Source organism: Equus przewalskii, chromosome 1 (assembly GCF_037783145.1).
Source record: "Equus przewalskii isolate Varuska chromosome 1, EquPr2, whole genome shotgun sequence".
Taxonomy (NCBI): domain Eukaryota; kingdom Metazoa; phylum Chordata; class Mammalia; order Perissodactyla; family Equidae; genus Equus; species Equus przewalskii.
The window spans coordinates 29,802,981-29,827,657 of record NC_091831.1 but is presented as its reverse complement, the minus strand read 5'-3'; the positions used below and the strand labels follow the sequence as shown (position 1 = coordinate 29,827,657).

At 43.8% G+C, this 24,677-nt stretch overlaps 1 protein-coding gene across 5 annotated transcripts in view; it reads right to left on the bottom strand.

Moving 5' to 3' along the window:
- DNMBP (dynamin binding protein) overlaps positions 1-24,677 on the bottom strand; it is a 96,768-nt gene that overhangs the window by 24,648 nt on the left and 47,443 nt on the right. For 2 of the 5 annotated variants that reach the window (XM_070559391.1, XM_070559399.1), the window contains exon 5: positions 110-303. In XM_070559391.1, coding sequence (XP_070415492.1) covers positions 110-303 — 194 coding nt within the window. Of the gene's footprint in view, positions 1-109; positions 304-4,616; positions 4,925-17,216; positions 22,815-24,677 lie in introns of those variants that run through there. The other 3 variants (XM_070559411.1, XM_070559422.1, XM_070559433.1) reach the window with 3 other exon arrangements.

The following is a 24,677-nucleotide window of genomic DNA, read 5'->3' as shown; positions in this document are numbered from 1 at the left end:
CTTTATTTCAAACCCAATGAATCTTTGTGGTAAACGCTCCCGTTTCCTGACACTTCAGGCTTAGAGGACCGCATTCAAGGTAAAGCTAAGGTTCCCCCACGGCTCCGACCTGGGCCTGCTGCAGGGGCACCATGACGCGCTCAATACACATCTCCAGATCCCGAATGTAGTCCCTCTCCGTCTGAAGAAGTTCTTCTGCCACCTTGGCTCTCTTCTCCAGCATCCTCTGCTCGGGGTTTTCAGTGGACACAGACCCAGAAGGGGCCACCGGCGATGAAGACTGGGAGGAGAGGAGCGTCATTTCTAGAAGGGAAAAGAGAAGTGGTCAGCAGTGCCGGGTGTGAAAGCAGGACTCTTCAACAGTTTGAGCTGAAAAGAACACATTCCTTGAGAACCAAAGGTCTCACTGTTGTCAACCATCAGGAAACCTGACCCCCCCCATCAGCTCTAATCACAAACAGAAAGGGAGATTAGAAAGCCATCCCTCAGAGAGAGCTCTCACCCGTGCGACACCATTTCTCAGAATTTGTCCCAAAAAGGAGTCGCTGGCCCGTTCTCTGGGGACAAATCAGCGTCCACAAGCTCCTTGTGAACGAGGTTGAAAGAGGTGCTGGTCTTATACAGATTTGCTTACACTTAATCAGGTACAAAACCCATTCCATGATCTCCGCAGCAGAAATAGCAAGGTGGAAGTTAACAACACTGATGCCGCAGAGGAAAAAGAATATTATGGGGAACACAACAGTGCTAAGACAAGGGAAGACAATATTAGGTAGGAATCATCTGTCTGCAACCTGGGTGACTTTAGGGCCCACCACAGTCCAGTCTGTGACGGTGGATTAATATTAGTATATAGTGAATCATGTAAAAATTGTTTAGATTCTCCCTATCAAAACATAAAGACTCACAAGCAGGTTTTGTTACTTCAGATGTCCTAGTAGATAGAAATGAACTATGAACAAAAACAAATATGTATCTTGTGATCAGCTTTTACAATTACCTGTTACTTAGACTCATTTGCTGAGACTTATTTATAAAGATGGCATGGGATTTGTTCATTTACAATGAATATTAAATATGAAAATAAACAACTGAAAAAATTTCAAGAGTGAGGCAATCTCTTCTATTTCATTCTTTTCTTTTTGCAAGGAAAGATGCACCCTAAGCTAACATCTGTTGCCAATCTCCCTCCTTTTTTCTGCTTTTTCGCCCCCAAGGTCCCAGTACATAGTTGTGCAGTTGTAAGTTCTTCTGGTTCTTCTGTGTGAACCGCTGCCACAGCGTGACTTCTGACAGCTGAGTGGTGAGGTTCCACGCCCGGGAACCGAATCCCGGCCACCAAAGCAGAGCACATGGAACTTAACCACTAGGCGATCAGGGCTGGCTCTCTGCTGTTTATTTCCAATTCCTTAAGATCCACTTTAAGAAAACTACATATGTGGTGAGTAAATATACTAGTAAGTCCGAGTATGATTACAAGAATATTTTTACCCAGATCTAAGAAGCAAAAACACAAGTGTTCAAACGACTTAAGGAAAAGTAGAGCTTTCACAGCAGATTTTAGTCTCCAAAAATCTCCCCGCTGACCCTTCTAGAATTTAGGAATTGCAGTATTTAAAAAGTGCAACTCAGATTCTGGTTGCTAAAAACCATTCTCCACTAAAAGGAATTAGAGTTCTTTGGAGAAATGGCTAATTCTAGGCCTGGGGCAGGGAAGGTATGGATGAGCCTGAAACATCTTACGGCAGAAAGGAAGTGCTCAAGAAAACGACGGGCCATGTAAAATGGCACGGAGCAGGCCTGAAGGGGCTTGCATTGGCCAAATCTGCTGCAATCTGAGTATCAAAATAAATAAGCACAGCAATGGATTCTAATCCACTGAATAAAATGAGAATCCATGAGCTCATGTTGATAATATCTAAGTCCATAAATAAATGGGGAAGAGGAGAAAGCTCTTTCTTATAATAGAATGTCAACTAATAAATATTACAAAAAAATGGAATCAGAACATCAATATTTTGCAATCATCAGAATAAAATTTGGTTCAGCCACAATCAATCAATGGATGATTCTGGTGGTGGTGGTGGGGTCTGATGATGATCAGAATATCTGCATAGATTTGAATTACTTATTAATTACAAAAATAGAAAAGTGACTATGTAGTGGAGAAATAGAAAATACCATGACCGACTAATCAAAATTAACATCACCAATAAGGGCCAAACAGACATCACGTGCTTCCAAACACCATGTCTGGAACAACACAATATGCCTTATGCAGAATCCTAGTCAAAATGAACCATCTGTAATGAATCTTGAGGAATATGAGACAAACCTAAATTGAGGATTTGGATCCTACAAAGTGTCATGTCATGAAAGACAAAGGGAGCCTGAGGGACAGTTCCTAAGTAAAGATAACTGAAGAGATGACAAAAAAATGCAATGTGTGAGTCTGAACTGGAACCTGACCTGGCGAAAAGAATTGCTCCAAAGGCCACTACTACTACAACTGATGAAACTGGAATATAGACTATACGTTAGATAAACGATTAAATCAATTTAAAATGTCCTGAAATGGCAAATCTATTGTGGCCATGTATGAGAATATCCATGTTCAATATAAAATACACCCTGAAGCTTACTGAGGGGCATGCCACATGCAAACTGCTCTTGAATAGTTCAGAAAGTAACAACCGCGTGTGTGTCTACGTGCATACACATACAGAGAGAGAATGCAAACAAAAACACGGCAAGAAGTTAAATACTGGTGCATTTGAATACAGGATATACAGGAGGATCTTTGTACAATGGCAATTTCCTGTAAATGTGATATTATTCAAAATAAAAATTAAAAAGACATAAGGGAAAAATATCTTTCTTGAACTTTTTTTCATAGAATGAATCACAAAATTTCAAGCATAACTTTTATTTCATCAGTGTTAAATTATGATTCTAAATTAACTGTAGGATATGTAAGATTTATTTTCAACGGCCTTGTTTTAAATTTTCTCTGCCATTGCAAAGCCATCAAATCTCAGTTCCAAACATGGTTTCATAAGTGGCAAGTTGAGAAGAGAAACTCATTTTTCATACAGGACTAAAAAGCTCTGGAAAGGGAGAACATTTACCGAATTCCTACCACGCGCCAGGCACTACGTATTATGTCCCTGAACTCATTTAATATTCACACCGAAACTCTGAAGTAGTATTATTACTCCCACTTAATAGATAATAAAACCTAGGCTTTGAGAGGCTGCCCAACTTGTCCCAGGTCATGTAGAGAGTAAATGGCAGTTCTGGAACTTGAATCTAAGTGCACTTAGCCCCAAGTCCATGCGCTGAATCCTGCACCATGTGCCTCCCTGGCCTGGAATCTCAACCAGAAAACATCAGGGGCTTATCTGCTTCAAATCTTAAAAACTTCCTGGAAATGGTTCTCTCCTGGGAATCAAAGTTCTATTAATTATAATAGTTAAGATCATAAAATACCACCAAACGCTCATCAATCAGAAGCCAGCAACCTACATTAAGAGATTCAACTGGACTTTTAGTTATATTAGAAGAGAGAAAAAGAAATAACTATCAGCATGCCTTTTTTCTACAGTGGATTTATAATCTTTATTAACTTAAAAAAACAAAACCAAAACAGTAGAGCGTGATTAAAAACCCCTGCGGGGTGTTTTCACTAACTTGCAGTTTCCTGGGCACCACCCCTGAGATTCTGATTCAGCAAATCTGGGTAACACCCAGGTATCTGCAATTTTAACAAAATCCTAGGAATTTCTGAAAATGCAGGTGACCTTCAGGCTCATGCACAAATTAATTAATACTCAGAGATTAAGTCAAACTAGAAATATCTGGCTGTAATGACACCAAGCGTAAAACTGTTTTTCCATTATTCCAAATACAGTCCAACAAAGAAAGTCTCATCTAAGATTTCAGTGTCTGGGACAACTCAGTGAGAGCAGGCAGCCCCCACCCTCAGCCAGCCGCCCCGGAGACAGAGGGAGGGGCCTCGGATCCCCCACTCTTTAGCTGGCGAGCCCCGGGGAAAGTCCATTTTTACCTCGTGGGCTCAATTTCCTCATCTGTAAAATGAGGATAATAATTCCTGCTTTGCAGAGTTTCTGACAGAATTAAAGTTATAACACAAGTTAGTCCTTTTCCCACGAGGGGCCAGAAAACGTCGTGGGCGCCAGGTTAAGGTAAAACGCACCAAGTAGAAAATGCTCTGTTATCACACAATTCTACTTTTCTAGAAAACAAAAACATCTGGGGAAGAGGAAGCCGGAGCCGAGTACCAGCCCATCAATAAAATGCTCAGCCCAGCTCCCACTTGCTCCCCGGGACGGCCCTGGAGGCATGAGGGAGCTGGGCCTGACTGCACCAATTTCCTTTCCGTGATAAAACCACCAGTGGTGGGTTGTTCTTTCTTTTACTCCCCTTCACATGCCACCTTCCGCCCCAGTCCCGATTCCACGCCTCTCGGGTATCCCCCCGGCTCAGGTTAGTGCGTTTACCACAGGCTCATTGCTTCGTGTGCTAAGGAAGAGATCCAGTTAACCCAGAACTTCCCACAACTCTAACACCATACTTTAAAGAGAAAGGCCACTCACTTTTTCCCTTGCCTCTGAAGGTTGGCGCTGTCTTTGGTGGGGAAAAATCTTTGAATTCCCGGCTTGGTCCCAAGCTGCACTGCAGCAGCTCCAGCGGCCCCGGGAGGTACCTGCAGCCCCAAAACTCTGGTGCGGGTGTCTGCCTGCGTCGAAGGGCAAGCAGGCAGCGTGGAATCTTCCCAGGGCTTTGGAATGCTCCGCAACCCCCAAAAATCCTTTGAAAAGGGTCGGCATTTCCCCCCAGGCTTTGCCATATTTACATATGAATCGCCCCGAGTCCCCCAGGCTATCACTGCAGGGTCAGTTCTAAAGGATGGACTGGACTCCTCCGCTCACTGGACTGACATGTAGAAGAGCCGATTGGCTTCGCTCAAGCTCAACACCCTTCCCCATCAGCCTTCTTCTCCTGCTCCTAAAACAGTCACAATTTTAGTTCAGGAGTTTTTAATCCACGAGTATTCTCTCTTACTTTTCCTATCCCCTGCTAAGCGTTTTTTTCTGAGATGCTCTTTTTAAAGAAGAATTCTGAAGGCCCATCCATCTCTTAGGATAAGAGTCAAAGCTGTAGAGCGGCAGCATTTGTCTGTCTGCCCCAGGGCCACAGGCTCAGCCTTCACTTTCCCTGGAGCTTTGCCAGCTGGACTTCCTACTTTACGGACCTCACCCTGCAGCCCTCAGAGTGCAGATCTCGGCTGGCTGCTCCCGGGGCAGCAAAACAGCACGGAGGACTTCACAGGGGCTTGGGGGCCCTACTCCCACCTCATATTTACACTTTAAAAGAAACTGTTTTTAAAAGAAACAAAAATATGCCATTTTTGTTTAAAAAAAAAAAGAGAAAGAAAAAAGAAAAAGACCCCTGCAAAAGCCGCTACATATTTCTATCTATACACATAATATGTAAGTGCACAGACAAAGGTGTGGAAGGAGAACAAACCGATTAGAGTTTGCCTCAGGGAGGGAACTGGGATTTCGAGGAGAGGCTCATTGGGTATTTGAGCTGAATCACCACTTTTTAACCTCACAAGAACATATTAACGTATTGCCAGTAATTTAAGATGAACTGTCCTGCTAACGAAGACACATCTCTCTCGGGGAAATTTTAAATGATCGGAGAGACAAGTACTTTTGGTAAAGAGCCCTGCCCGCTGCTTCTAAAGTCGCTGGCTCCCTCATGGGGCTTCACTGCTGGCGAGTTCGGGCGCTGTTGCCTCCCCCCACCATGTGGTGGAGCTCTTTCAGCTTTAAATTCTACTTTCACGAATATTTATATAGTATTTACTATGTGTGTCAAGCACTGTTCTACATACTTTACAAATATTAGCTTATTTACTCATCACAAGGACCCTCCTGTGGTCCCCATTTGGCTGATGAGGAATGAAGAGAAATTGAGTGCCGGGCCCGGTCTGTGGAAGCCTGGGCTGTGGGCCCACACTGGCTCCACAGTCTGTGCTCTTGACCACTGGCTCTTCTGCCTCCAGTCCTTCTCCCAGGCAGGTAAATCAGGGGAGTGGGGATCTGGAACTCGACATGTGGGTCTTGGTGGCTCCCCTGGTAGCCAATGACAAACAGCGTGATTCTACAGCACAACTTGACCTCTGTAGCGCCACAGTTCACCCACCACGAAGGCTGCGAACAATCATGCATTTAAGCACAAATGCGTCTGTTCATAGGATTCTAGCTACAAAACCCCACTCAGCACAATGTAAATAATCTCAGACAGAATGAAATCTAGTAGTGTCATACAAAGTAAATATTCAATAGTAGTCCAGAGAATTTATGGCAGAAGTTATGTGAAACGAAGGGAAAGGCCCATTTCGTCCTGCCCCTTGGTGGACCTTTCTGACTTACACATTGGTCGTCTTACTGAGGTGGGGGAGCCCCCTTCGTGAAACCTCAGCTCCTTCCTGGTGGCCCTGAGAAACTTGGCAGGCAGAAGGAGAGGGCAGTAGGTAAAAACCTTGAACGCTTTCTCCACTTCTTAAAAAACAAAGGGCAAATATTTTAACCCAGGAATCTACATTTAGGGATTTATTCTATGTAAATAATTGGACAAGTGCACAAAGATGTACATGTAGGGATGTTCACTAACGCATGAAGAAAATCTGGAAATGACCTAAACAGAAACAAGCAAAATTTCTACCAAAAGGGGCCTGGTTAAATGACAAAGAACAATAAAGTGGAAAACAGAACATTTGCTATAAAGTAAGAATACTGTACTACTCACTCTCAATTACCCTGTTAGTCTATTTCAAATTCTTTCTTCACTTTTTAATAATCTGAGGTTTCTTTCCTGACCTAATCCCTCTAAATTAAAGAAAATGGGTAATAGAACACTGTGGAAATAATGATTTCTAGTCTAATAAGAAAAGCAAAACCACGACCACCTGTTTAGCAATCTGTCTAGAAAATTCTGAGGGAGCATCCTTGCAAATACGTGCGTCTTCTCCCCAGGCCCAGCCGGAGGAACCATAATCCTGGTTTTCCCTGTTACCACATCACTCCCGCCAGCCGGCCCAGCCCCCACCACTTCTGGTCCCCTACACTACTTCTGTTTGGGGAAAGTTTATCTTGCTCTGTGAAACTTTCTGCACGGTGGTCCCTCGCGTTTCTGCAGGGCTCACAGCAGACTCTTCCAGGATCAGCCGGAGGAATCTATTACATTTAGGTCTCAAATCTCAGCAGCAACTGAAAACACTTTCCCTGGGGCTTTTGCTCAGTAACTGCCCCGCCTATTTTGGCTGGTAGCCTCCAGCCCAATGCCGGCTGGGAGGGTTTCCACCCTTGGCAAACCTAGCTTCCAGCTCCCCATTCCCCCTTCCTTTTCCAGGCCGTCAGAAGAAGAGCAAACGAGTCAAGCGCCCAAAGTCCAAGATTCGGCAGCTTCTGATGCTGCCAGGATAGCGAGTTTCATGCTACAATCCACTGAAACACCGTTCCTGAATCCTCACCAAATACACGCAAATCCTAGAGTGGGACGCCCTCGGTGTGCTGAAAACGCTGAGGTTCTTCTTCTTATTTAATCTTTAGGCAGAAGTGAAATAATCAAGAGGCCAAAGATAGTTTTCATAAAATAATTAGAAATAAATTATCACTAATAAGCAAATTTTTATTATAGTCAGCCAACAAAACTTTACCTGAAAAAGCTTTATTTTCTAAACACACACACCTCTGATGTTATATTACGAAGTCTCTTGAGGGAAGGCACCATGGCTCCCACTTTACAAATGAGGAAATGGGCACAAAGGAATGAAATGACTTGCCTGAGACCACAGAGCTAATGACGATGCATATTCAAACCCAGCCTCCCACGCCAGTGTTTCCACTAAACGTCATGGCCTGTTCTGGCTTCTATGTCTTTTCGATATGAGTGTGGCCCTTTCCTGTGTTCTATTTCCATTTTTAATAATAACACAACAGTGATGTTTGGAAATTTGCTCATTTACATGACCCTCTGGCTATTTTTCTATCCGACTTCATAAAACCAGACTTTCTTCAGCTTCTGTGAGATACTTTACTTCTGTTCCTTCCACTTGTCCTCATAACATTTTAGATATCTTTTATAACTGTGTACCCCCTAAAAATCAGTTGATCTGAATGACAACCCTGTTCAAAGTTCTAATTACAAAAATGTGTGAATAGAGACTAGAGAGCTACCAAGCAGACTGCTAGAAGAGGGGGCACAGGGGTAGAAGACTGGATGCCCTCCAGAGCTTTCTTCATCCAGGGTAGTCATGTCACCCGTCTGGTGTTCAGGAACAGCAAATCGAGTGGGGTTAAACTAGACGGTCTTTAAAGTTATTTCCATTTGAATTAATGAATCTAGTTAAACAGGCAAAACATAAATTCATGAAACCAAAGAACAATATGACATAGAAGGAACTTAAGCCTTAAGTGTTTCGGTTATATTTATTTAAGAGAGTGAACCTGGTCTCTCAAAATAGAGATTATTTCCAAGTGTGATCCAATATTTTGATGGTAAAATCTGATTAAACTTAGGATACAGATCAGTATTATCTTATTTGCTAGCTGAAACATGGAAAGAAATCAAACCTCGATTTGAGGGAACATAAATGGGGTTTTCCCTAGGACTCCAGTCGTCCATGCTACACAGGCTTAGAGGAGCCATCGGCCCCAGTGGTCGCTCTGTTCCCCGTGCCTCCCCGGCTTCCGTTCTAGGGGCTTCCGTTTTAGGGGCACGTGGGGAGCTGCTTCTAGAGCTTGAGAGGGCGGCAGGTGTGAATAAAGCACTCAGGCTACAAGTCAAAAGACCTGCGATCCAGCCCTCCTCCCCTCCTACCTGGGTGATCTTGGACACATTACTTCAGCTCTCTGGACACAGTTTCCACGTATGCACAACAAAGGGGTTGGGCCTCTTTGGTCATTTCCAAGCTCTAAAATCTTGTGTAATTTCCTACTCTCTTACTTCACTTACTCCTCTCTATTCGGTACAACCACATGGGCCTCTAGTTCCACAAGGGGTGTCACTCGGTGTGTGAGGCCTGGTTGGACTCACCCAGGCAGTCAGTCACTTCCTCTCAGCGAACCCAGGGGACGGGGCACCTGCTGCTGTTACAGAACCCAGCCCGACGTACTTGAAGTATTTGTTTCCTCCTTATTCCTTGAACACGACAAGCCCATTTGTGTCTGCGCCTTCCTGCTCACCCACTGTCCTTAAAGCCAGCTAAGTGAAGGCTTCTCTAGTCGCTAGATTACTCTTTTCTCTAAATTTCACTTGTCAAATAACAATACAAAAGAATACTTACTATTTATCTTTTGATGTAAGTGTTCTGTGCCCTCAAATAGGATATTTCATTTGACAACAAATATTCATTGAGCACCTATTATACGCCAAGTACCATGTAAGTGTCTGGAAACACCATCCTTCCGCCACCATGGAGCTCCGACTCTACTGGACTTTTCTGCACACCTAACGTGTACCTAACCTACAGTAATTAGCACAGAGACCCGTACTTAATAAACAGCAGCAATTATTATTAGGGTGCCCTAAGCACTGCTCTGCTATGGTGTGATGGAAACACTACACAAAGATTTTAAAAAATCATTAAATATCCTAAATTTTGTTTGCCTTAGCTACTTAGCTGGCACACCTACTTAGAATTTAGGACCTCAGCCCCTGGGGCAAATCAGGTTTCAATCTTCCTCTGACGGGGGGGGGGGGGGGGGGGGTGGGGGGGCTGGAGAGCAGAGGAAACCGAATTCCCTATCTCCAAATCACTGAGGAGAGAACTAGAGGAATCCTGCAATATTTTTTGTCGAAGTATTGCTGTGAGGTCAGCAGTGAGTGGAAGCCTCTCCACATCTCAGTAGATGCTAAGAGGCACATTTTTTCATATTTTAACATGTTGGAAAGCAAGATGTGTTTTCCAATTAATAGCATGTTAATTAAAGTCTTTTAGTTTAATTAGAAGTCTTCTTTCTTTCTAACGGTAAATAAATTCTTCAGTGTCTTAAAATGGATGGTGTTTGAGAGTCAATGAGATTCCATTTATTTCATCTGATTGTGTCCTCTCAGCTGATGATTACAAGAAAGGAGCTTCTTGGGACCTGGGAACGGGGTCCCCGAGCTAGGACGTAGCCCTGCCTCCTGCTCTGGAGCCATGTGTACAGACAGGTACCTTCCTACCAGAAATGACTGTGCATTGGCACTGTGACACCCCTGTAACTTGACAGCCTGATGTTGGTGCATAGTGAGGACACTTCCTGGTTTCTCAAGAAATATCGAATTCGAACACTGTGGTATCACGGTGGGCGTGTCAAGTTTCCGCGCCTTCGCCTTGACTTTCCACTGAAGGTGAGGCCTCCGGCGGTACTGCAGGCTAGGGGCTGTGATCCACCCCTCCTCCCTCCGCCTCCTTTAACCGCCTCAGGTCCATACGAGAGACGACGCCCTAGAAGACTGCCTCTTCCTATCCTACCTCAATTTCTTGCCTTTCCTTGATATCTTTCTGCTTTCACAGAGAACTGGAATGTCCCCAGACCAACATTCCCTTATTGTTGATGAAATTTTATATGAAAATAATTTAGGTAATGGCTTGTGGAAAAAACAGCCTAGTTTCTTGAGAATATGACTCACGATCCCAAGAGGCAAGGTCTTTGAGTTGGATGCAGCCTGCCAGATGGGATCACTCTAATCTCAGAAGAGTGCTTTATTTTATCTAATGCTTCAATTATCTCCCAACTCTTGAAATATGGCCCTGCATTTATTTTCTTTTGCCTCCACATATTCATTCTTTCCCTCTCCTTTGCGTCCTACCCACCCATCTATCTTCAAACATCGACACCCTGACTTTAAAAAGTAAACACACGACAACTTTGTTCGACTCTGTGCTTCCCTCAGCTATCGTCACATCTCTGATTCGTTTCTCAAAAGGTCTTGAAAGAGTGGTCTTTATGCCCTCCCTCTATGACCTCATCCCCTCTCTAAATCCTTTGCAATTAATTCTGTATCATCACTATTCTAGTAATATTGTCTTTTGAGTCACCCAGTAACCTCCTCAGCAAATCCAATGGCATTATCCTTAATTTCCCTGTGGCATCTGAAAGTGTTCGCCATACTCTCTTACTTTAAAGTCTCCGGTTTTCTTCTGACCTCCTCCAATGTTCTGGCTCCATCCCTCTCACTGGCCTTCCTCCTCCTCCTCCTGCCCCCAGGCTGTGGGCATCTCCTAGGCTCAGTTCTCAGATGCCTGTCCTTTTCCCTGTTGTTCCCTTCCTTGGAGAAGTCATCCACTCACAGTTTCAGTGATTATGTCTAAGGGGATGGACTCATCATGTACAAGTCCAACCCTGACTTCTTCCTCATGCTTTGGTCCAAACTCCCATCTGGTTTCTAAGATTTCAATATTTCTTCCCTACACTGTGTTCCTCTTTGTCACCACAACTCTATATAATTGCTCATATAGTGTCCCCAGTCAAGAATGTTCTCCCTGCTTCTCTCTGCCTGTCTCAACCCTATTGCTACTTTAAGCTTTAGCTCAAGTTCAAACATCTTCCAAAAGCCTTTTACAATTACTCAAGTAAACGCTGAGCTTTCCCCCTTCTGATTGTCCACAGTATTTACAGTCTATGCTATGTATTTTGATTTAATTATTCATAGTTTTACATTTTGTCTCTTCAACTGACCTGTAAACTCCTATGTGTGTGTGGGAGGCATCCTTCTCTGGATAACCCCAATGCTTGGTATGGTGCTAAGTACAAACACTAGTTAATAAATACGTGTTGAACTGCATTCAAGGGGATGTAGGATCTATGTGCTGCTATGATGACTGATGCTGACAGCATTTCATGGTTACTTAGCATTTACTATGAGCCAGGCTCTAAAGCACTATTCTAAGTGCTTATATGTCTATAAACTCACTTAATCCTCCTAATACTATCATGTAGATACATTATCTGGTTTTACTGATGAGGAAACTGTGGCATAGAGAGATTAAATAATTTATACAGGTAGTAGGGCCAAGGTGGGGGAAGGTATCTAATAATTCTCCTTATAGCACTTATAAAATTATTTTTGAATTATATATTTATGTTTACATTATTTGTTTATATGTTTTACATATTTATATTCTGTTCAAGTTCAAATTCTATGCATTCCTAAAGGCAGGCACAAGTCTTACTCATCTTCTCCATTGTCTCAATGGAGATACAACTGGTATTCGGAGCAGGACAATTCTCCATGTGTAGGATGGTCCTACACACTGAAGATATTTAGTGTCCCTGGTCCTTGCCTTCTAAACGTGAGTAGTTGTCTGCACCCTGCCATTGCAACACCCAAAAGATATCTATACCACTTCCAAATGCCGGGGCTAGTCTGGGCTGGCCAAGCCCCAGAATGCCTGCCGCCTCGAGAGCCCACTGCATACCAGTAATCGGCACCATCAGTAGTCCCCACAGCTATGATTTAAACTAGGTGACTGCCATCCTAGCCTTCTCCATGGCCACTGGACCATGGATGTTACCTAGTCAATGGATGGTTAATTCATACGATGAGGCCTAACTAAAAAATTCAAGCTGAGTCAATTATACTCCCTCTCCTGGGAATCTGAATTAAGAAGTACTGGGCAAATCACATAGAAGCAGAAGCTGCAAGAATGCCCCAAGGCTGTGTTGGGACAACTACGGAGAAAAGAGTGGGTAGAAACTATGAGTAAATGGAAAGTGTTGGTCTAAAGTGAGAGGAGACCAAAGCAGGAGTTCAGAGAAAAGCAAAAATGTCATGAGGAAGCTGGCCCTGAAAGAGAGGGACAGAGAAAGTGGACAGCTAGTCCCCAGGACACCTGGTTTCAGCCCACATGTACTGGGACAACAGCCTCATCCCTCCTCAGGATCTCAAGGGAATCTTTGTCTCACTAGAACGTAACACGGTGTTTGGTACTCAACACATTTCTGTCAGATAAAAATACATGAATGGCTCGTGTTTACTATAACAGAATGAAATTAGATAAGAGCTGCAAAAAGTGCTCTGAAAACTGTAAAGCATGTGAGCTGAAGTGGTACCACTGCTACCACTACTGATGAGGAAACCCCACTGTTCACTTGCTGGCCGTTTATTCCTGACCAGTCAGCTCCTATGAGCACCCCTGTCTCTAGAGAGCCAGAGACCTCCCGGCTTCTGCTATACCTGTGGCTGGTAGTCAGCATATGACATCAACCAGGATGAAAAGCTAATGTCTTGGACTGACCGGCAGATATTTGATTCCAGTAGCTTGAATACAGACTGCAGCTACAGAGATATTATGTTCACATGCTTGCAAAGAGAAGAAAGCTCAATGATCAGAATCCTAAAAATGTTGAACTCTGTGTAACACTGGCAAAAATCTATGCAGGTTTTTCTTATCCTGGGAGAAAAACAGGACAGAAGATATTCCTGGTTTCTGCTGCTCCACCGCAATTAAAGTCCACACTTTTAAGGAATTGCCCTTACGTCCTTATCACCACTTCCCTCCTAAACTCCCTGTAGAATGCCATGTGCCTCTGTTGCTCCTCTCGCTCACCCCACCTACCAAATGCAAAGGTCATTCCTCAGTCTGTGTCCTCTCTTATATCTCAGCTGCGTGTAACACGGTTGCGCCCCCTCCGTTTGAAGCCCCTCCTCTGGCTCCCCCGACACAATACTTTTCCGTTCTACTAAGTTCATTTACACAGAATGAACCTATAGCTGTGCTTCCGGCTTCAGCTGTGGGGATGTGGGAGCAGCACTGGTCTGGGCACCACGAGACCCAGAGTGTATTCCTGATCTAAGGATTGAGCAGTTCGTTTCTTTGGACACACATTTTGATTTCCCTGAGCTTTCTCTCTATTTATTTATAAAATGAGTGGGTTGGATTTGTTTTCCAAACATTTTTTACTGTGACCCACACTTTACACTGTGACTCAGTAGATAGATACATACATTTACATAATATGTGTATACACACACACACAAAAGTATTACATGCTTTTACTACATGAGATGTGCTATGAAATTTTCCATTCACTTCTATTTTATTTTTCAAAACTGCTAGTTGTAACCCACTAAAAAGACTTCAAGACTCAATCATGGGTGTTACCCACTATGAATAAAACACTGGACTCGTTGATATGTGAGGTTCCCTCTAGTCATAAAGTAAGAGGATTCTGTGTGGTTGCCTTCAACCGGAACCTTTAGCCTTCACTCTCACCTGAATTCCACTGTCATATTTCTCTCCATAAGAGTTCTTCATTTAGATGTCTTAATATCACTGAAATTAACCCAGTTAACGTGGAGTTTGAAACACCAGGCCCCCTTCCCATCATAACCACTGTTATCAGCAAGTGCGAAACCTTAGAGCCGACTTTCAGAACAGTAATGGGAGAGCAGCTTACGCCGTCCTCCCTATTGATAACTTAGCAACTCTGAACAAGATACTTTTCAAAATAACTATATGAAGGCATTGGAAAGCAACCAAAAGCAGGCAGAAACTGAAAGGGATATGACTCAAAAAGAGGGAGGCAAACTATGAAAGATCCATATTTATCTGATTTTTCCCCTGAAGGCAATTCCTAGTCTTTCAGCATGCAGGGAATAACACGAACACGGAAAGCCACCAACTGGCAATCTTATTGGGCTAGAAGAGTCAACGGGGCTCTGAAGTAGTTAGATACTAAGGGGGAAATCCTGGAAGAGAGGAAGCCATAGAGAAGACAGCCCCAAAATCTGTGTACAAATTCCCCTGAAATCCTTGAACTGTGCCGCGGGCGACGAGACTCTGGAACTCAGCAGAAAGCAGTAACAGCTGGAGGCCAAAGAGCCTGGCAGCGGTCTGGGGCTAGGAAGACAGACTTTGAAATTTGAGTCCCTCCAAGTTAGGAGGTCCAATAAACACTTCCAGTTTTCCCCTGAAATCTCAGAAGAGCCACACCTTAGGAGTAAGGCCCACCTGCCAGGACTAGGGGCCACACCCGAGGACTAAGGGCAAAACTATGACAGACCTGCCCTAACAACATGTATGATGGAGGCCTCCACTGGTGAGGGAAAGGGCAAATCCTGGAAGAATGACTGGGTCTAGCTTGGATGCAGTGGGGGAGGGGGAGGAAGAGCGGGAGAGGAGGAAGGGAAGGGGCCTTCCACCTGGATAATCACACCTGGCAAAACAGGGACTGAGGGCAGATGTCCAATGAGGGGTCAGTCTGAATCTCAGGAGAGAGGGGACCATGCAGTGACAGTCTGGGGGGGGGGGGCAGGTGGATAAAAGGCAAAGAAATCATAATTTATGAGACCTACTATGTTCCAGACATGTGCTTAAGTGTTTTATTTATATTCGCTCACTAGGAGACAGGTATTATCTTCATTTTACAAATAAGGAAGCAAAAGCTCAGAGAAGTTAAGCAACCTGTCTAAAGTTACACTGTTAGTAAATGGTGGGGCTGAGATGTGAGCTCGAGGCAGAGGACGGGCTCCAAGGCTTGTTTCTGTTCTGTAATTACATGCTGTGACTGTCACGTTCAGGAAGGCACTGACACATGTCCTGGGAGACAGCCAACAAAGAATGTTAGAAAGAAAAAAGATTTCTAGTATAGACTAAGATTTTGTTACAGACCAACAAGGATAGCAGAGGTATAAAAGGGGTCGCAATTGAGCCACATTATGAATGTACTGTCAAGTCCTCAAATACAAAGAAAGAGAGCTGTAAAAATGGAAACGACAGCAGGTGAACTGAGCTGGTTTCAGAGAGATCATAGGGCATATTACAACACTCCAGAGAGAAGGGTTTGACTCCTGGTAAGTCAAACAGAATAAACACACTGATCACAGTTAGGAAGCTTAATACAATGAGGAACTAAGGATGGGAAACAAAGTTCATCTAAGGCACAGATGCGCGGGGAGGGAATGGGAACAATGCAAAAACCAACACAAGGAATCACAGAATCAGACTGTTTTTTGAGCTGGAAAGAATTCAGAAGTCATGCAATCCCTATCATTTCAGAGCAAAAAGGCACCTGGAAAAAATGGCTCTCTGCTCAGCCTCCCAACTACAGCTGGGTTTGGTTTCAGTTCTATCTTTATACATGCGGGTAGAAAGCCTGCTTTGTCCAAATGGTGCCCTGGAAATTGAAGTCAAGTCAAGCCTGTGTTGGAAGACCCCGGAATAAACCACCGGCACTTCCAGGATCACCCAGGGAATTATCTTTTCAGTCTTTGGTGGCCCCCACCACAAATCTGACCATTGGGCAGACTAGAAGGAGACTAGACAAGAAACTTTCCACTTAGGAGGAGGAGGATATGAGATGAATTTTTCCATATTGTTCACATTTTCTGACGCTAACCCCTGGACTCCCCCAAATTGGCCCAAACCAGAAAGTCTACTTGGTACGAGAGTAAGATAGAATAAGAATAGAGGTTTAACAGGGAGTTCAGGAATCATAAAAACAAGCACAGAAAAAATAAACAGTTCATTTCAGAGAGCTGGAGAAGACAAACTGGCAAGAGAGAAATAACCTCCACATGATAAAAGACACTTAATATCCCCGTTTTACAGATAACTTATTAAGGTTCAGTGAGATGAAGTAATCTGAATACCTGACATGCATGAAGCACCACGAAGAATGTAAATAATCTTCAGAATCCCACAAGATTCACTTAAGATTTCTGAATGTCAAAGAAGGAACCCTCCATAAAACAAGATACGTCTTCTTTTCCTCTAATGTCTAAAGCATAGGGATTGAGAGAAAGAACAAGCCAGGAAAATAAATTTTTGCTTGGTGCCCTGACAATGAACTTGCCATCCCCATAAGACAAATAAAAATATTAAAGTAAGGATGGAAAGATATTTGGGATTAGAGGCCCCTGATAAAACCAAGAAAGGTCGAGGAAAGTTCCCATGAGAACGCTGTCTGATTCTGAAAGCCATGTTACAATTTACGCACCGTACCTGCTCTTGCTCTGTAAAGTGCCTCCCCACAGAATTAAGTCTCTAAGGTTGTTCTCACTCAAGGGACACTTAACAAGAACTTTGGGGGCCAGGTTCCTTAAGTACGCAAATGTTTCTGGTACCTGGTATAACCACCCCTTTAATCTCTACTCATGACTTATCCTTCTAAGAAGGCTGGCTGAGTCCGTACCTTGAGTTCTCTTCCGGTTTTGCACAAATTCTGAGCGTCTCAGGGTGCTGGGTGCTGTGCGGCGAAGGCAACTATTCCTTTTCCAAGTCTCTGGGCGATTGAATTTTCTCTCTTTCTCTAAATGCCAGGTGCTCTTCTCTAATGAAGGGCCCTGAGGAATGCCACAACGTTCTCCTTGGTCCCCCCTAGTCCGGGGATTCTGCAGACCATCCAGGGGGATCCCTCTGCCCCCAAGTGCCATCATCCCCGGTCTGTCAAGGCCATTATACTCCACATTCTTCATCGGACGGAGAGAACCTGTGCCTCTGTAATTCTGAAATTTATACTCACAGTTTGCAAATAGAGTATCATTGCCTTTATTTTCTGTCTCAAAGTTACTTTGATCCGTGGCATGAGTCTTTGATTTGGGATAGACTTTATCATTTTGATAAACATTCCTGTCATCTTCATAGTTTTTGACAAATTCCTTACCTTCACTGACACCCTTCAAATCTGGGAAGTCTACAGAGTGACCATTAGTATAATTCTCAGGAATATCATATAAATCGTTGAAGTCTCTAGAAGAAAAATTAGTTTCTTTACAATCTTCAAGATTATCATTAAAATTCCTGTGGTACATGTGCCAGTTTTGAGGTTGACCAAAATTCCCCAAAGAATCATCCAGATTCCTGCAGCCAGTCCACTCTTCAGTTTCTTCCGAGTCCTCAGGACTATAATTCAGATTCTTAGGATCTATGGAGCCGTTCACCTCCCTGTATCCTCCACCTTTCCAGGTTACATCTGGGCTTCCTTTAAGCGAATTATTCTCAGTCCCAGGGCTCAGGTTCCCATCATCTATATTTTCTGAATTCCTATAACCCTCTCTTCCATGAATCACACTTCCATGGTACAAATAGTCCTTTCCACTTTCCTTCGCTTCCTCATAGTCCGTGTAGCTTGGTTCACTCTGCTCAAAATCCCAATATCCACAATGCCTTTTTCTGTAGGGCCGGATCCGCCCCGTGGTCCGGTACCTGGAACGCAAGTCACCTTCTCTGTAAACTCCGTCCAGCATTGTAGGGTCCGCCTTCCGTAGACTCCCGCAGTCTTCATACTCCCAGCTGGAGCCCCAGTGCCCATTCTTCTCTGCTTCTCTTTCTTTTCTAATCTCTTGGGTTTCACACATATTCAGCATTCTTAAAGACACAAGTCTTACTGCGCTCTTCCATGGGCCTGGGTTGGGCTGAAATGTGGACAGGTACAGTTTAACCTAAGGCTCTATCTGTCCTTCTTAAAATGTCTCCCAAGCACTCAAGTCACTCGTCTTGCTGCTGCAGTTGGAGCGCGGAGAGATGTGGAGTTATTTCAACCTCAGGATCCAATCAGTGAGCTGCTATATCTTTCCCCACAGAGCCCAGAAGATAATTAGTAACTAGTGTTCATGTGATTGGAGCTTTGTTTGGTGTTTCCCTCAAGCTGGTCAAACTGGCTTGGCTGCTTTATGTGCTGAAGGTTTTGCAGAAGCAGTATGTGAAAGAGAAACAGCCCCCTTTAAAAGCAGAGGTAAGATCATATATCAGTCTTAGCTGCCTCTTTAACCTTTAGTAGTCAACCAGGGGTATAAATAAATGCTCCCACGCGCAGCTCAGACTGGACCTCCATTCCCCGCCCTGCAAGTCCAGCGTTCTAAGCCTTGGGCATCAGAAACTCTTCGGGACTCCCTTCCCTGTACCTAGAGGCAGAACTCTTCCTCCTTTGAGAGCTCTGATTTTACGGGATTCAGGTTACTAGTCAGTGTGCACGCAAATCACAAGCAGGTCAAGCTCCTGCCTGCAGACACTTTGCACATCCCAAGGAAGGAGGAAAAAGTACTTCCTTTTACTCTGATCTGGTGTCCTGGTAATTTTATAGTGTAAAAACTCTTCCCCGGAAGAATACAGTTATGTATGTTTTCACACTTTCCTTAATACATGGCATGCCAGAGAAGCATCAAAAGCATTCACTTCCTAAATCTCTTTCCCACCTACTTCATAGAGCATATGTAGGAACTGGAAAAGGAGGCTAGAAATCAGAAAGGTAGGTATAAAAATACCATTTTGAATTAATCAAATATTAGATAGATACCTATTATACGTGAAGCCTGTGGAAGAGAAAAAGATGAACAAGTTGGTCCCTGACTCTTACAATGAGGAGCAAATACACTCTAAAGTAAGATCAAATGTGCTAAGTGCTTAACAAACACACAGCAATGGCAACAAAGCAAAGTCTCTGGTGGGGCAACTAGAGGCTTCATGGAAGTGGTGACATTCGAACAGTGCCTGCAAGCATACGCAGGATTTCCATAGACTTTCTATATATGGAGAACTAAGAAACGGGGAACAGTTTGAAGGACGTGATATGTGGAAAAAGTAATAGGAGATAAGGCAGGACCGGGAGGGAGAGGTTGGGGCAGATCCCCTGGGACCCGAATGCTATTTATTTTATTCAATGGATAATGAAGAGTCGCTGAAGGTTTGAGCAGGTGAGCCACATGCTCATACAGAGCGACAGTCCTTGTCCATGAGACAAGGAATTAGGACATCTAGCACCTAGAAGTTCAATTTCTGCTAGTCACTGGTTTGTAGCTATGCTTAACTTCTCTGGCAGTCAATTTTCTTATGAGTGAAATGGGAAGTTAATGCTTTCTCCGCCATTTTAAATCTAAAATTCTATGATCTTACTTATTTCTAAGTAGAGATTATAAGTAATGATTAACCTTTTCCTAACTGTTATGGAAAACAAAGTTCCCTTTAGCAACTTAATATCTTTGATTAAGCTGGCATGATAAGAAACATACCTCATCAATCAACCAAGAGAAGAGATAAAAGAGAGGACAAATTAGAGGTAAGAAGGGTACTAGTTAGAAAATAATCCAGGAGAAGATGTTCCCTGAAGCTAAAAGAAGCAATCTTTGGATAAGTGGAGAGCGAACAGCTGGTTATTAACATGGGGCTCCCCACTCCCCACCCTCCTTTTCTAAGTCCCATTACCTTTAGGACATTAAACATATAGTCTGCATAAAGACGTGAACTGCCTCCATGACTATGACCCAGAACTAATCAAAAGCTGTGAATGGGTTGCTATTTTCATGTGATAAATCCATGTGCAAAGAAATGTGGCCCAAGGGAAAGGAGAGAATAATTTTGTACTTTTCTCAATCCTAGCATCACGGGTGGACTACAACCTTGTAAGCAGTCACCCCTCTCTGCGGCTCTCCCTTTCATGACACAACAGTCACATTCCACTGGCTCTTTTCAAAAGCCCTAAGCAGCACTTCACCCCGATGTCTGTTATTTGTTACCAGAGGATGGGTGACCCGCTAGCATGACGATCTGTGTGCCCCCCACGGTGGACAGAATACTGCTGTGCATCACGCTAGAAGTGAAGATGGGGCAGCAGGATTGCATCACACTGAAAGTTCCCTGAGGGCAAAGACCATGTCTAACTTACCTTCTAGTCTGCAACACAGCTCTGTCCATGGGGTACACAGTAGGTACTTACATGTTAAATGAGTTGACACTTGCAGCATTTATGGGCACTTGCTAGATGCTGGGCAGAAGGCAGTACAGCTTAGAGGTTAAGAGCACAGGCTTTGTAGCCCTGCGTTTGAATCCTGACCTTGCCACTCACTAGCTGTATAATCTTGGGGAAGTTCCCTAAGCTCTCTAAGCCTGTTTCTTCATCTTTTCAGTATCAAATCTACCATCCTATCTGCATCTGTACCCATACACTCTGCCTTCTCTCCAGTTAAAATGGAGGAATTGTCTCTGCTCTGATAATAGGCCAATCTCTCTGTGGGTTCACTGGCTCCCACGCCCTCCTTACCCCTCAAAGACTTCGTTCCAGCCATTAAGCTCTCCCTCTCCTGCTTCTTCAATGTGTCTGCTCTAGTGGATCAGTCTCATGAGCCCATGAACATGTGGTAACGTTTCCCATCTTACAAAGCACTTCTGGTGGCCCCTCAACCCAAGGTCCCCTCCAGCTACTACCTCATTTCTTTGCTTTCCTTTATAGCAAAATCCTGTGAAAGACTTGAGCAAGCCAAGTGCTCAATGCCTCTGTTTCCTTACCTCTCCCTCTATCTTTAATCCACTCCAATAAGACTTTTGTCCCTTCATCATCATTTTACTGAAACTACTCTTGACAAGGTCACCAAATCCAACGATCATTTCTGAGACTTCCTCTTACTTGGCCTCTCAGCGGCTTTTTGACAGTGACTTTCTCTGTCTTGAAACTCTTCCTTCACTTGACTTTCCTTCTACTCGACTGGCTGCTCCTTCTCCTCGGCTACTTCATCTCCCTGGTCATCCACACTCCTAAACACTGATGTGCCCCAGGACTTCTCCTAAACACCCAATTACCTAGCGCACAGTAGGAATTCAAGAAGTATTGACATGATTAGGAATGGAGTTTCCACTCATTCAGTGCAGCTGCCGCTCAGCCTAAGGACTAATTAGGAGGAGTTGTAAAGAAGACCCATCATTGTGGCTAAAGTTTCTCACAGGATGTCCATGCTGCTACAGCCTCTGGTTGTGTGGAAAGAGGGTCTGGAAATGAGCAGGAAGAAGAAAGACACCAAAGATCTAAAGGTAAGTTCCCCAATGGAGGAAAAGACCAAGCACTAATGAAAAGAGATGAGTGACTGAGAAGAAGAAAAGCAGACACACAGAGAAAAGAATCTGTAAAAGGAAATAAAGACTGAAACACAGGAAAATAAGAGATGTTTGGGGGCAAATCTGATATATTCTCGAGGGTATAAACGTTCTAAGTGGGGCAGGGCTGTGAGAAGTATTAAAGCTGTTTTAGAGTTTGAACCTTATGACGAACTTAAAGGCTTATAATATGAGACAGGTGAGGGTTCAAATAGAGCAACTGGAACTGCAAGCAGCTTGGGGATGTTACTAGCAGGAAAGGGTAAACAGTTTGGAAACTTGAGTAACTTTATCATACGCTAGCAGTCAAAAGAACACCTGTGAGGAAGGACTAAACATTTGTTTAAATGACATCCATACATATATATACGCTCCTAAATCCACGGGTATACGCAATCTAGCAAATCGTTTTCAACAGAAGAGAGCACTAAGAAATGTTATGACTGGCATAAATTATTTTGGAAGTAAACTGGCAAGTCAGCTAGGATCCCTCCTCCTTGAACACCTGTAGATCTATCTGTGTTTTTCAAGTGTTGCTTCCTACCACCCAGTCGCAGAGATCAAGCAACTCCTCAAGTCGAGACACACTGACATTACACAGCGGCCCAGTGGAAAAGTACCTAAGGCCGTGCAATGAAACGGACCTGAATTGAATCCCAGCCCTACCACTTACTAATTGTCAGAATTTGGGCAAACCTGGGTTTTCTCATCCGTCAAATGTGGATGATTTGGGGGATTAGAAAAAGTGTATTAAAGCACATAGCACACTGTTTGACAAGTAATAAACACTCGATGAATTATACTTTCTCACTCTTTCAGGTCCCACCTTACTCTTTCAGTTCCTGTCTTCCAGATGGTGCATGGTGAGGCTCTGTCCCTGGGCCTCTTCTCTTTTTCTCTATCTATACTTTTTTTTTTTTTTTAAAGTAATTGCATTAAATGTCACGGATTTAAATAACGTCTATATGCTGTCAACATTTATTTGTCCCAAATTTACGTCTCCACCCTAACGTCTCCCCTGAACCCAGGGCCTATCTACATCAAACTGCCTAATCAATACTTCTCCCTGGATGTCTTACGGGCAACTCAGCAAAACCAAAACCAAGCTCTTGACCTCTGCCTTGTCCTACTTTCTCCAACAACCAGCGTCTCCTGCAGTCTTTACCATTCATCGAGAAATTACTGGCAACTCCAGTCCTTCCAGTTGGTGTACCTCAAGGTCACCCTTGACTTTTCTCATTCTCTTACACCCCACATCCCATCCACCAGCAAGTTCTCCTGGCTCTAACTCAAAGCATGCCCAGAACTGAGCACTCCTCATCACCTCCACTCTACATCCTGGTCCAAGCTGTATCATCTCTCTCCTGGATCACTGCAGTAGCTTCGCAACTTGTCTCTGTGCCTCTGCCTTTGTATCTCTTCTGCTTGTTCTCAACACTGAAGTCAGTGACTCTGTAAAGTTGTTAATCAGATCATATCACTCCCCTGCTCAAAGCCCTCCCGTAGCTTCTCGTCTTACTCTGAATGATGAACCACAAAGCCCATGCCTCTGCTCTAGCTGAAGTGGCCTCCTTGCTGTTCCTCAAACACGAGGCACACTCTTCTACTTGCTGTCCTATCTGCCTGGAACAATTCCCCCTCCCGCAAAATGGCTTGGCTGCCTCCCTAACGGTCATTCAGATATTCACTCACACTTCTCTGATTCCATAGATTCTTTTGCCTTCCAACACATATTCATCACATATTCATATTTTTACTTATGTACTGTTTCTCTCTCCCCCCGGGGGCAGAGATTGCAACTATGACTCCAGAACACTGGCTGGAATATAGCAGGAGCTCAATTATACATGCTGAATAAATGCCCCAGGGTTTCTAGTCTTTTTGGTCTCACTACATCTGGTAAGGCGACTGGTAGAAGGAGGAAGCCACTCAGGTAGGGGTGTGGTGACATGAATGCTTGTGCCGGAGGGTCCCATGCTAGCAGGAGACATGTACCGAATCCTCAGTGAAATCTGAAACCGATACTTGAAGTCCCTGGATCTATTCCAGCTTCTCCACTTTACTGCCTGGAGCTGAGGGTGAGGAAATGTTCTCCGAGCCATACTATAAACTGCAAAGAACAGTGATTCACAAGTTAATTATAACTAAGTTAACCCTTCCAAGCTACGTTTCTTGACATACATTAAACTATGTATCCTAAAAGTAAACTCGTTTCTGCACTGAATTAACAGACTGTTGATATAGGCTCTGACTACGGTTGCTGCTGTATACCGAGATAAAATCCATTAGAAGTAACTGAGCTAATTTTTACTGAGCCAACACCTTGAACCAGATGTTACACAAGTCAAGGATACCTGCTTTTTTCTTACGTACTGACAAACTACAAAGAAAGATTATTATTTCGTTTATACAAACTTGTTTTTTAAGGAAGATTAGCCCTGAGCTAACTGCTGCCAATCCTCCTCTTTTTGCTGAGGAAGACTGGCCCTGAGGTAACATCCCTGCCCGTCTTCCTCTACTTTCTATGTGGGATGCCTACCACAGCATGGCGTGCCAAGCGGTGCCATGTCCACACCCGGGATCCAAACCGGCAAACCCCAGGCTGCCGAAGCGGAATGTGCGCACTTAACCTCTGCACCACCAGGCCGGCCCCTAAATTATTATTTCGTTTATACAAACTTTTATCATCTCGAAAGACCACAAAACTTTCTGGCTATTTAACTCTATCATCTTTTACTAGTTTGAGAAAGAATTCTTATACCCGAAGCATTCCAAGGAAGATTCAGAATAA